This window comes from Gobius niger (assembly GCF_951799975.1).
Source record: "Gobius niger genome assembly, chromosome: 14".
NCBI classification, from domain to species: Eukaryota; Metazoa; Chordata; class Actinopteri; order Gobiiformes; family Gobiidae; genus Gobius; species Gobius niger.
Window position 1 is genome coordinate 27,954,520 of NC_136865.1, and position 14,375 is coordinate 27,968,894.

Here is a 14,375-nt window from a genome sequence, read left to right on the forward strand (position 1 = left end):
CTTTATATATTTTGGAAAACTGTGAGCCCAAAGAATGAGATCAGCTGATTCCCTGATGGCATGGACGTGGATCAGGGAGCATGAGACAGTATTTCTACACATGGATCGGCCGCCACAAAGTCCAGAGCTTTGTCCTTTGTCCAGAATGTGCTGCCTTCAGTCTCCTCTGAAACGGTGCCCCGCCTCCTGGGTTTGTCCCAGTTCCAGAGCGTGGTGTCCTGCACTGGTCACCTTCTCCACTTCCTCCCTCCTCTCCAAAACAGCTCCTCCGTCACGGTTGATGTTGTCGGTGCTCTCTTTCCTGATTTCTATAGCTTCTTTAATCCACTGCTTAAATGTGTTGGTTTCAGATCCAATGACCCGTGCCCCGTCCCAGTCCATGATGTAATTATTTCTTTTGCAGTGGTCCGAAATAGCCCATTTTAAATTCTCCTTTTCTGCCTTTTCTTTTTTTCATTCGTGTGAGTCGTGCCCTTGTTTCTTTTTCACATTCTGTTTGATGTCACATTCTGTTTGTTTGGCTCGCCCTGTTTCACCTATGTATGATTTATTGCATGATTTGCGCGGAATCTCATAAATCACATTTTTCCTCCTGTTCTGTCTTTCGGATGTACTAAAAGCTGCTGAACCTAAAAGTGATTCTGTAACACGAGTACAATGAACGTTGCGAAGTTTAGTAGAGGTCGAAGATTTGTGTGGCTTAGCTGCGAGTCTTGCCCGGATACCTCTTCTACCTTTTCTTTTCCCTGTAGAGCCTCTTGTGACACATCCACTGTGCTGCAGGTGTGGGGGGAAAAAGCAATAAAACGCCACTGTACTAAGAAAGAGGGAAGTCACTGCTTGTAAACACGTCACCATGACCAAAACGAGGACCAAGACCTGATGTAATTATGACCCGTGACAGCTTTTTGGTTATTGTGACGTCATGATCGCTAACCCCACCTTTGTAGGATCTTGAGGCAATATTTCAGAGGATTCCTAGTGAGATGTCCCATTCTTACATTCAAACAACAATCACCTTTGACACTCTAATACACCTCATGTGTGATTTTGGTAGCTCTGTGATGAACAGAAGTGAAATAAATGACAATCATAAACTTGTGAAGAGTCAGGATGTGGACATTTTATATATACTGCATTATTGCGTTTCTTTTCTGGGCCTGGCGTTTGTCTGAGGGGGCGTGGTGTTAGTCTGAGGGGGCGTGGTGTTAGTCTGAGGGGGCGTGGTGTTAGTCTGAGGGGGCGTGGTGTTTGTCTGAGGGGGCGTGGTGTTAGTCTGAGGGGGCGTGGTGTTAGTCTGAGGGGGCGTGGTGTTAGTCTGAGGGGGCGTGGTGTTAGTCTGAGGGGGCGTGGTGTTAGTCTGAGGGGGCGTGGTGTTAGTCTGAGGGGGCGTGGTGTTAGTCTGAGGGGGTGTGGTGTTTGTCTGAGGGGGCGTGGTGTTTGTCTGAGGGGGCGTGGTGTTGTGTAGCGAACAGCTGTAAACCCGACACTTCTCTCTCGCTCTCTGGAGCGCGTTTGACAAAGCAGAGCAGCTTCCAATGGAAAGTTCCAAACAGTTGAGATTTGAACATTTCTCTGAGTTTTTAAATGGTCAAAATCGGCAACCCAAGGACGACTGAGAAACATCCTGTTAAAGTCTTCAATCCGAGAACCAGGCTGTTTAAATGCGATAAAAGGCGATCAATCTGCGGCAACATGCGGTGTTTCAAAATTTATCAACAATGTTGTTATTGACTTGAAACTAATAAATATAGGCACGTGCCTCTTCACATACGTTAGTGTCCGTCCAGAGAGGAGAGAGTTGGAGAGAGGAGATAATCAGAAAGGAGAGTGTTTTTTTTATAAAACACTAATTATCTCCAAATCTAGAAAAAAAATCTGTGATTTTGATCAGAACAAGCCTCTGTTTCGCTTAGATTTCTCAGGAACCGAGGCACGTAGAATTAAGGTCTTCACCTACGGAGATCTTAGAGTCTCGTCTTTCAAACGAGCCATAGTATGTGTCCATAGCTATAACATAGAATACGCTGTGGTGCTACAAATATCATAAAAATGGTCTGGATTGTTGCCACTCTACAGCTAAATCCCCAAAACAGCGCGGCGTCAATGTGTTAATGGCCGTGGTAATCTTCAAATCGATTAAACTTGACATCTCTCTTTGTAACTGTGTATCTTTTGTCTGATTCTTCAGTTGAGTTTTCCAAAGCCTCACGGTGATCTGACTTAATTTTATGCCACATGCTGTTATGGTGAATATGTCAGAGAGGTCTAGTGCCTTGCCCATGGACACAACAGGATGCATCATAGCACAGTTCAAACTCCTGCTCTTGTCAATTTGTCATTGAGACAAAGAAAACATTAATTGAACTATCTGTTTATTTGTCCATTTATTTATTTATTGCAGTCGCCCTGAACCTAAAGGCTCTGGGTTTTCTCAATTCAAAGTTTCCCCCTAATCCGTTGTACACTAATCCCCTAAAGAAAGTAATCTCCCCGACGATCACGGAGGGAGTTGATTACAGCTGCGTGTCATTGGGGATCTGCCGACGGTTGAACTGCTGTGGCTTTCCAAATCAACACAGTCTCCTCATTCCAGTGACCGCAGCCGCCGCCTGCGCTGACCTTGAGGTTAATTAACTGCGTGTAAAGCTCTCCGTATGGATTAGTCCAACCAGAGGCGGCCATCTTGAAAGAAATCGAACTAACAAGAAGACGTGCGTCGCTGCATCTGGAGCCATTTCAAACTCGCTGGGACAGATACAGTATTAGGCTTCTGTTTGTCCGAGGCGTCTCCCTGCTTTTGATCCACCAGGGAGCTCATCTCGTGCAGTGTCTCCATCGCTAAAAATATACTAAAATCTACATCTGAGACAGATGGCTATCATAGAGGCTGGGCTAAATAGGCTAGCTATATAGCACGCTAGCTATATCGTTTATTTCTATGACAACATACCGCTTAGTATTTTATTATAAGATTTACAACTGTACACAACATGACTATGCAAATGTGCCACTTACAATAACTATTTACAACTGTAAATCCATCTAAATAGTCCCAAGTTTAGCTAACCACATGGTAGAATAAACAACGTTATATGGGCCCAATGTCCTCAAACCAGTGCTTCACATTCACTGATGTCCTAGCGTGCTACAATTACTAAAATATCAAATGTCAAATTTTAATCCCCACATGATGATAGAGACAGTGTTGTACATAAATAAATGTCTTTTATTCATATAATTTGGATAGATTTTTTACCTGGATCATTTTTCTTTCGAGAACTGGTGTAGAAGGATTTTGCTGATGTTCCCGCCATCGTCTTCTCACTGACATTGGTGCAATGTTATGATATCACCACACGATGGCGTGGGCAGTGTCCCCAAATGTGGCCAACAGCTCAAAGATGTACAAATTTGACTATCATTGTGTCAAGAGGCAAAAATGTAATGTCCTCGTATGAGGTCACAGGGTCTCAGGAGTGGGGTCCTGGATCTTTTGGATTATAATTTTGGGAGTCGTGAGCCTTTTCCAAGGAGCATTTCTTCCAACGTTTACCTTCTGAAAAAGTATAGAAACATGAGTATAGAAAAAAGAGTCTGTTTAAGTGACTGTTATTGAGTTGATCATTTTCATCTGAGAAAACAACAGTATTTTGCGTCATACATGACATATTCAATTCTTATTTGGGTCGTGGCTCTTCATTCAAAGGTGAAGTGGCTCCCCTAGAACTCTTATTTTTTCTGTAAAACTCAAAAGTTCTCTCTCTTCTTTCCTTCTCTAATCACAATGACCTCCCTGCCCTTCCTCCTCCTCACCCTCTCTCTCCTCCTCGCCTTCTCTGACCGTGCCCTCTCTCCCTCTCGCTTTCAGATGAGATCGACATGCTGGAGAGGCTGTGGCTGTCCGGGATCTGCCACAACGACAAGATCGAGGTACGAATCTCAACGCTCCCTGGGACAGTCACTTCATCTGAGCTCCCTTTATGAGAGCTTCAGCTGCATTTTAGATTCTTTTACTTTGTATAGATTCCAAAGTTAGATGAAGCTGAGCCCTTTGCATGTCCGAAATATTTCCCAAATAGAGAAATGATTACCAAAAAACAAACCTATTACTTCTGTATCATTTCCAAAAGCCAAATTACATAACATTTCACCCGATAAATACAGAGAGAATCAACTTTATACTTTGCAGAGATGGGAAAGAATCTCTCAGTTATTGCTGTGCTTGAACTACATACTGTACAGTCAAGCATAAGGTTTCTTTGGTAATCGTCCAAATAATTTATCTTGCCAACACCAAAAACAGCGCTGTCGGTGTCTGAGCATTACTAGCGTGTTTTTCAGCGTATGGTTTAGTCGCTGTTGTCCCACAGTGTGAGTTAGAATCAAATTAAGCTCTTCTTTTAACACCTAACCAAGCCTCTAACCCGTAAAATGTAAATGAACTCACACTTCCTCGTTGTTTCCTTTGCTCTTCACGCCTGGCGGTTTATTATCACCTCCATCTTGGAGCCGCATCTTTGCACATCAATTAGAGCCGCTGTCTTTAAGGGTTTGGAAGATAAGGCTGAGTTTGAAATCACCATAACATGTTAAATTGTAGCACTGTTTTTTTTTTTACCAGAACAAACTCTGTATCATTTATTGAACAAACAAGAGGTTGGAGGAGGCGGAAGAAGTCTCTGTTCTCTGAGTGGAACGATTCCAGAGAGTTTGGACGGTCATGTTTTTGCAGCTTGTTGGTATAAAGTTGCCAGGTTGAGGGCTGAGTGTTGTCAACTTCAGTTTTGAAAACTGATTTCTGATTACTCCTTTAAAAAGTAACTTAGTTGCTTTACTGATTACTTGATTTTAAAAGTAACAAAGTTAGATTACACGTTGCTTTATTAGTTACATTCATCAGCTGCCGACATCACCTCCCCCGCCTCAAAATACAAATGAACCGGTTTTGCCAATACTCACCTAATAAGCGGATTCAGCATCTAACCGAGCGCAAAGCATGCTGGTCCAGGTTAAAGGTCAGGACTACCCAGGTCGTATCCCAAACTGACCGAGTGTGACACAGATATTGAATATTTTGAGCTTTAAAAATTGATGTTTTAAAAGAATTCTGTAAACAGGGACATCATGGGAAGAGAGAAAGAACTCGTGGCTCTTGCTAAACAAATAAATAAATAAAAAACAGTTGTTTGTATTAAGTAAATAGACGTACAAATAGCATTACTGGTTAGCTGTATGTCAAACTTACTAATTTAATCCATTTGTCACAACGTTCTGCATCTTTTCTTTAAAGAGGGGGTATTGTGTTTTTTTTCAATCACATAGCACCAGTCTATATCACACTACAATGATGACCAAACCTTCTGTTGGTCTGTAAATGCAGTAAATTAGAATAACTGCCTTGTATAAAATTGCTCTCTCAAAATGGCTGTAGTGAATGTCTTGAAATAGGCCTCTGTCTCTTTAAGAACCTCTGACCCTTTCCGACACGCCCCCTCCACACGCTGTCTGTGGCATCAGTGGGGAGGGGGTTCTGCTGAGGAGCAGTGGTTGGTTCTTCGGCTGGTGACGAAAGCTCAGAGGCGTCTCCAGGAGGTGGGGGCGTTCCTAGGAGGACTCAGGCAAACCTATCCTTAAAATGGCCGCCATCAGAGTTTTTACAGATTACTCAAAAACATGTGAATGTGCCAAGGCAACACTTCAGGCATGTTTTTTAATGAAGGAATGACATAATAACATGATGTAAAGCTTGAAAAAGTCGATTTTGCATAATACCCCCCCCCCCCCCCTTTAAGTAGTAAATGTGATGAGTACGCATGGTGGCTCCATATACAACATTGTGAGGTTCCTTTATTGCACTGGTGAATAGAGCAAAACTCTTCATAGACTGATTAAGCTCACGTGGACAGTTGCACTGCAATGGAGAATGAATGTGAACCTGAATATCGCCGTAAAATCACTTTAAGCGACGTAATAGTCACTAAATAGCTGGTTGTTCTACCATGATAGTTTGGTTTTAATGGGCTTTGTTGACACCGTGGGCAGTTGTGAACTTTGACCGGAATATTGAGTAGAGTCGCTGCTCCTTCACGTCGAAAGGAGCCTGCTGTGGTGGCTCGGGCATCTGTTCCGGATACCTCCTGGTCGCCTCCCTCGGGAGGTGTTCCAGGCATGTCCTAGTGGGACAAGGCCTCGTGGAAGACCCAGGACACGCTGTTGGGACTATGTCTCCAAGCTGGCCTGGTGTCGCCTCGGGGTCCCCCCAGAACAGCTGGAGGAGGAAGACCAAAGTGCTTTTGAAGATTTTGAGAAGACCAAAGAGTTAGTTGATAAGTTGTGTTGAGAGAGAGGACATGGAGTTAGTTGGTGTACGAGAAGAGCATAGTGAGTTAGTGAGTTTCATTTTTGATATTTTTTGTAAGTTAAGTGTTTTTCCTGGTTTAGGTTTACACCCAATTTACTCCAATTTATGTCTATTTTCAACCCCTTTACACCCTGGTTTAGTCCGAATATGATCTTGTTCTACACTATTTTGTGAAGCAGTTCCTGATGGTCATAGGTTATTTAGTTTTAGATCAAAAGTAAAATATCTAATTACACGGGGCCAATAATGAACCGGGGTTATTGTTGCCAACTGTCGGCACGTGACGAGCAAGTTATGAAGATGATTAAAAACTGAGTGGCATCGTTTTGGCGAGCGGCCCCCCCTGGAAACTCTTCACACTGACTAAAAACTCATTTGCATGTATAATTTGAGTCCCCCTCCGTCACCTCCGTCTGCTCGCGACCCGGTGTTTTGTGATTCTGTTTTGTTTTTGTTTTTATCTCGCCGTTTAAAGTGTGAATTACAAATGGCTGCTCCGACATGCTTTGACAGGAAGGACCCGCCATTGTGCCGCGGCTTGTAATTAACTTTTTATCTGCTGTCTCACAAACAAATGGGTTTTCTTTGGCAGTAAATACCTACCGATATTGTGGTTAGAGCCCCTGATTCACAGCTAAAAGGTCCCGGGCTCAATGTGCATGAGGACTTGGGTCTGTAGTTTAGTTTACTGTATGTACTTTCTCCTCGCCTCAGATTTTGGGACTTTGGAGCTTAGGAGAAAGTTGTGAGTCCGTATCACCAACAGAATAAGTAGGTTTTCTGGTGAGAGGGTCCATCAGCTGTGAAAACCTTCCAAACAGTTGTTCCTGGAGCGTCCTAGAAGCCACTGTGATGGAAAGTACAGGCGCCAAGCAAGGGTCAAGGTTCAACTGGTTCAACTTTATTACTGTCCCGAAGGAAATTATGCTGCAGCAGGTATCCACATGTAAACAAACATGTATGATCTTTGTTTACATGTGGATAGATATAGACGGCATCTCTGGGATCGCCCATATATGGTCATGTTTGAAAGCAGTTAAGGGGGAAAACAATTGGCTTGTTGCACGGTTATGGCTATGCTAGTTCCTCTGACCTGATGTTGTGAGCGCCAGTACTTCCTGGGCAGTGAGTTTCCGGTAGATGATCATTTACTGTGTGTTCAAATCTGGATGTAGGATGTAATGAGTTCAGAGGAGACACCTGTGATCATAAAGGATTGATAGTTTGTCTTGAAGCTAAAGCCTAGCATGCTATAAAATGTTTGCACTGTAGCAACTCATGAACCTGCAGGAAGTGATCATCTACCAGGAACTCACTGTCCACCACAGAATCTTTAAGAAATACGATGATTTGAACGGGTCTAAGCAAATCTTAATGGAAATTAATACGAACAGGAAGTACTAGTGCCCACAACTTCAGCTCAGAGGAACTAGCGTAGCCACATTGTGAAACAAGCCAATTTGGAGAAAAATCTAAACTTTCTCTAATTATTCAAAAAATACTGTAACAAATGCTGAATTATCAATATAGCTTTCTATAAATAAAGAAACAAAGACATGGAGAGGAGCAAAGTAGCTTAACAGCCCATAAATACATAAATAACGGGGAATTCTAACATGATGCTACATGCCACGGGCTAGTGCTAACGGGCTGTCGTTTTTTCACTTCTACTGAACAATCTGCTGTGAGAAAATATCCATATGGGCCCGATTTACACTTTAAACCTTTTCCTATTAACAGCATTACACTTTCACAAGTCGTAGCTAAAAAGAAAATATATGAATTAAAAAAAATATCATTAATATCAGTCACTGGGTCCATGATCTCTCTGTACAAGACCAAAAATGTCCTCAAAAACAAAATATGTTTTCCTCTATATAATAGTATAGGCCTTTAGAACGCTGTGATGTCACCTGCAACCCAGCAATAAGTCACGGCCATCATCAGTCCAGCAAACAACTGAGAGCCAATTGTGGTGAATATGTCTGGGCTCATTCTACACCTTAGGGCATTGTTGAAACATGTAGGGGGAGGGAAATACTTAATTTTAACATTTTTAAATTCTGTATAGTCCCTTTAATGAGCGGATGGTCCGGACACTCCATTATCTGTTGGGCTTTACGTACAACTGTTCGGCTATGAAGGTCCTGTATCTGAGTCTGCTGTGCACCAATGATTTTACCCCTACTTTGACCAACTTCGTCAGACGATTTTTGTTTTTTGTGTCTTAAAGAGAAGGGTCTTTGCTGCACCTTTTTTTGCAGATGGCATCAGTGTTGGCTTCAAAGCGCAAGACCGTAATAGTCCCTAGATACTTGTATTCAGAGACTTCTTCAACCTGGTTTCCCTGGGTTACAGTGTTAGTGCCACAAGGGGGCGACTTGTGGAAATCTATCAACGTGTCCTTGGTCTTGGACACACAAATGAAACTGTTCACACCAATCAATAAAATCATCAACGATAGCTCCATGCTGACCACTCATACAGCCGCCGGGTCACTACAAGGTCAAACACGCCCAAATATAAAAAGTTCCATCATGCACCTTTGAGTTGTTTTTAATATCCAACACAGGATTAAATCAGCGTTTGTGAAGTTTTCTGTCATTCGTATTGAGTCGAGCTCAAAGACTTGTCGGCTTTTCTCCAACGACTCTCACTTTGTGGACTATATTGACCTGTCTGTGGCCTTCAGTGCTCACTGTTTTTCAAAATGTATTGCAGAATGGTGTGACCACAATATATTGCACTATAGGGAGTAGTGTGGACTTTTGGACACAGCTGCAGACATTTTTCTCCTCAATGATGCTCACCCTTATAATTCCAACAAAAATCTTCATTCATCATTATTATTTGTAATCAGGGAATAATACACATGCTAAAAAAAGCTATATAAATGTGAGCATCTTACCCATGGGTGTTTTGTATTATGCCATATTTTCCCCAAAAGTCACCAATCCTATTCTTGTCTCTTTTCCATGTCCCGCTGGCCGCCCCTCTGCCCCTGTGCCGCGTGGCGCTGCCCCCTGCAGGTGATGAGCAGTAAGCTGGACATAGACAACATGGCGGGGGTGTTCTACATGCTGCTGGTGGCCATGGGGCTGAGCCTGCTGGTGTTCGCCTGGGAGCACCTGGTCTACTGGAAACTGCGCCACTGCATCAGGAGGTCTGGAGGCATGGACTTCCTTCTGGCGCTCAGCAGGGTGAGAGAACACACACTGACACACACACACACACACACACAAACAAACACACACACACATACACACACACACAAGGATAGTTTTAGACCGTGATTGCCTAAACACATAAAAAAGTAACAAATTAGCAGCAGTTAACCTGTCTTGCTGTTCACCCTTTGTGCTTAGGCGGGCTGCATTTACAGACTAGTTGAATTCCTTTGCTTAAAAATATTAGTATGATATTTTTTTGGTAACAGAATCAGTCTCTTTTTCTCCCCTCACTGTTGTGCACTAGGATAAGGAACATGCCGCTCTCCTCTAGCACTCTACTTGTCAAACTAAGAAATGGAAAGACCGACTATTTTCTGTAAAACACCTGATTGAATTAACCTACAAACATCGTACATTTACATCGTAAACACGTAAATGCACCTGGACTGTAACTACGTGCAATGTTCTCTGCATCAGCGCCACTTTATTCTCTGTTTTAGCGTCACTTATTGACAACCTGCACTAGGACTGTAACTTTGCACTGCCAATGCCGACCATGATATCTACTTTTCATAGTCTATTCTAATCTTATTGTATTTCTTTCATTTTTTATTTTGTTATTGTCCTGCCCCTTAAGATTTTTGCCCCTACTCACTGTAAATAAGAGACCTCCTTTTCTACTATTTTACTGTTTGCACATTTCCTGTCTATTTTGCACACTCTGATAGATCTTGAGAGCCGAATGTAACAAGTTAATTTCTCCATCGTGAGATCAATATAGGGTTATCTCATCTTATCAACCCGAAAGTGAGAAGATCTCTGTGAATATTTGACCAAACAGCAAAGTGCAGTGATGCTGGCCGTCCTTTCTCCAAGCCCTGTAAATTTTTTGAGAAAGATCACTCAATGAGAAAGATCTCCACATGTCTCCATGCAAACCTACATTACAACAGCAAGGTGCGAGCAGCAGGTGTTAAAAACTCTCGGATAGGAAACAGTGTGACATTTTGGTGGGGACTGTTCCGACCGGGCCAAAGTTGGTGGTTATATCTCCACATGTAGCCTTGCTTTCATAAGCAAAGATGACGATCGGAAGCAAATGAGCTCTCAGGCTTTCACCTCCCAAAAGATGGAAGAATGACAAAATTGGAAAATGAGGGCGGGTGGGAAGGTTACGTAAAGGAACACAGGGGAGACACAGTAGAGGAAATGGAAGGTATTCATAGAACTTAAGATAACAGACGTCATTTGTTGCATTACTAGAAAACCACAGACAGGAAATGTTATATCCAACCAAATTCAATCCATTTCAATATAGAGTTATAGCCCTGCACATCACTATAGTGCGATCCTTTTTGGCCGACCTATCCGAGTGTTTCTGCTTTGACCACATCTCTCCAATTTCATCCAAAGGCATTTTGTTTTGCCTTTTAGCATTCTGTGTAGCTAAAAGCCAAAGAGCAGATGACAGCTCAGCGCAAGAGACGGCTTATTAATAAAAACATTTTAGCCTCAAACCATCCTCGACACATTTGAGAGGCCGCACGATCTCGACAGTCCGTCAACGCCTGTTTTTGGGTTATCCTTATGCTACCCCTCTATCAGACCGACAGATCAGCTCCGAAAGGCCTCCGCTTAAATGGACCGGGGGTTTTCGGCAGCAGTAACATGGTGATAATAAAGTGATGGCATTTAAAGGCAGATTGTCAAGCAAACTTTTAGCAAAGATTAAGATAGCGGAGTTGAATCATCCGTGTGAAATCCTGCCGGGCGAAGAGACCGATGTTATGTAGTAGCAGCTCATTATAGCGGAGTCAGTGGCCTGTCGTCGCCGCAGTTACAGCTTGTTTATTTTAACAACTTCACTGTTCCAACACTTCACATGAGGCGATGCTACAATAGGTGTTCAAGCATGATGGAATCTTACAGTGTTTTCATCAGCGAAGACTGTAACAAGATCGTTTTGTGGAGGCACCCTTTTGTAAATGGCAGTAACGTTATGGTGATGAGCTAAAAATGGCTTTGGTTTACAGTATGTTTATTATTTGGATCCCCATCAGCTTTATAATCTCAACAGCTACTATTCCTTTGTCCTTTATACAATTCACATGTTAACAAATACCAATATATTGATCTTATAATAGAGATGTCAGCAAAGATCCAGAGAGCATCCACTGTTTCAAAAGTTTCTTAAAGGAACAGGCCACCATTTTTCCATACTGCAATATGTTCTTACCTGAGCTTGGAAAACCGGTGGCCTGTTCCTTTAAAAGTACCTTTGGCAGAAGCTTTGGTGACAGAAGGTTCACATAATAATAACTGGGCTGACACCATAGAAGAAGAAACTGTTAAATTTAACAGCTTTGTCCGAGGATTACTGGAAACTGTGGGAATGTTGTGAGATACTACTCCAGGTCTTTCTTTGACGAAGGAGCAACGTTACAACATTGTTTAAACCTCAACAAAGTCAATTTCACATGATATGTCCATTTTAAGTCTGTCTTCAACTCTGAGCCATGAGAGACGTTCATGATCATCAGCTCTGTCTCCAGTCACATGGACACTTTGTTCTGCGCAGTCTGAAGTTAATTTAGGTGTTTTTTATCTGCACCAGACCACACCACAGAGCAGTAGTCCAGGTGGAACAAAACTGTGATGGTGTTGACTAAAACATGACGAGACGTTTCGTTGACGAGGAAAGGCGAACACACCCGCTGCACGTGGCCAATGGCCGCTGGTCGCACTGCTTTATGACCGCGACATTAGGGGCCAACATTGTCCTCCATTGCTGCAGTACCTCCATACATGGGCAGCAAAACAAGCTAGTTTTCCTTTAGATAGCATTGCACTTTACACACGTTTTAAGCAACTGTATAGCCTGGTTTCTCATTTTTTGGAACTGTATACAGCTTTGCTCCTGTGATAACGCTGGGTTAGTTACAATTGAAGAAACCAGGCTGGATTTTCGAAATCTCATATACTGATGAGGGCCGGACTTTGTTTGACAGGCCGTTAGCATTAGAGCTATAAACATATGACCTTATGACCTTTTTAGGAACATGCTCCGTCAGCGCAGGGTTAGCCTGTTTTTGCCATACCCTCCTACTCATTTTGTTTCGTACAGAGGGTCTGGATCTTCATAGCCTGGTTTTACCAGATCCTCGTACTTACTTCGTTTCGCACAAGGGTCTGGATCTTCACAATTGAGCTCCGTTATCAGGTGGGAGACGTTTCCTTTGAAACGATTGGATCTGATTTTCGCTAGTGTTTGGTTATGACGTATGTAATGCGCCCGAGTGAGTGAAGCAGCCATCATAACTATATCATAACTATATCATAACTCTATCATAACTCGATCATTACTCGATCATAACTCTTGGGAGCATTCCTTGCACATTCCAAGGCTTCAGTTTAAATTTCTGGATATTTGGGAGCTGAGCCAGAGCGGATTGAAGAGCTTCCATTACTTTCGTATCCGCCGCCATTGCCAAACTACAACCAGCAAATACGGAGCAAATGCTTGACGTCACCTACAAGCCCCGCCTCCCCCACTCGCTGAATGGCAGGTTGAAATTCAACCGATGTAGCGCGGCCACAGAGATCAGACCCAGATGTACATGTAGGGAAATGATAATTGACCGGATTTTACAGATGGCTAAGGCCAGGCTAGCGCCGGGTAGTGGGAGTCTGTAAATCCGCCATGGATTCCCTTTCAAATGTGGTCATTATGGTAAATTCATAGATCCAAGGTCTGACTGACAGCACTGGCACTGGGACTTTTTGCTCAGGACAATTCCTTTTTCTGTCCCCAATTAAATACTGTAGCGTTTTGAACACAGAAGGCAGGTCGATGAAGCGATGATCAGAGGATGAGGAGAGCGATGTTCACAATAACACATCTGCCTCATGTGTAATCTGTCTGTAAGCTTAGTACGACCTGTCAACCTTCATCCCAATTTTCTGTGCTTATAGCCAATACCAATACGTAATAACTTTTTTTTTAACTATTGACTAAAGCTATCACATTTAGAAAGACTTCATCCAAAAGACTAAGACTAAAACTAATGAGCTGCCAGAACAACACGTGTAATAACGCTTTATCATATCCAGTGCTTGTTTTAGCCTCTCTATGAAAGCAGTTAGATAAGCCTGCCTGAATGCACAATATCAGCAATAGCGATTTTGTGTAATGAGACATGTAACCAACTAATTGAATAAAAATTTAATACGTTTGCGGATGTGGGAATAATCAATATGGAAGCCCGGTCCGATTATTTCAGGAAGCAGGAGCGGTCGCACTGAACAAACCCAACAAACGGAACAAATCGTTCAGTGCATTAAACGGTTCTATAACTGGCCCGGCGTTTGCGAAGAGACGGGAGCGAATATTGATTTGAATTTTGGCTGACTCTGAGTGGGGTCCCATCGCAATAAAATGTTAATCAACCGGAAAGCTATGCAATCCAAATGATATGAGAAAATCTATTTCACTCACGCCCATAGGAACAAAGACAGACTGCTACTGGCTAGTTATATTTCAGACTTTCAGCCCGTCTACAGAAGTGAGTATTTCTTAAACACATCGAGGAACTTTTGAGGTGAGATTAAAAAAGTTTGATCATGATGAGATCTGGGTAATGACCGAAAGGGCAATATCGCGGATACAAGTGGTCGAAATGAGTTTCCTTCGCAGGGTGGATGGGAGAGACAGGGTGAGGAGCTCGGGTCGCCCGGGAGGAGCTCGGAGTAGAGCCGCTGCTCAATCATGTCAAGAGCTGGAGGAAATGTGGGTGGAGAGGGAAGCCTGGACATCTCTGCTGTCTGGATAAATGGAATTATGA

General features: G+C 42.8%; 1 protein-coding gene across 3 annotated transcripts in view; it reads left to right on the forward strand.

Moving 5' to 3' along the window:
- The window catches only part of grin2da (glutamate receptor, ionotropic, N-methyl D-aspartate 2D, a), a 492,433-nt gene that overhangs the window by 462,764 nt on the left and 15,294 nt on the right, over positions 1-14,375 (forward strand). For all 3 annotated transcript variants that reach the window (XM_079570853.1, XM_079570852.1, XM_079570854.1), the window contains 2 exons: positions 3,872-3,933; positions 9,394-9,564. In XM_079570853.1, coding sequence (XP_079426979.1) covers positions 3,872-3,933; positions 9,394-9,564 — 233 coding nt within the window. The remainder of the gene's footprint in view (positions 1-3,871; positions 3,934-9,393; positions 9,565-14,375) is intronic.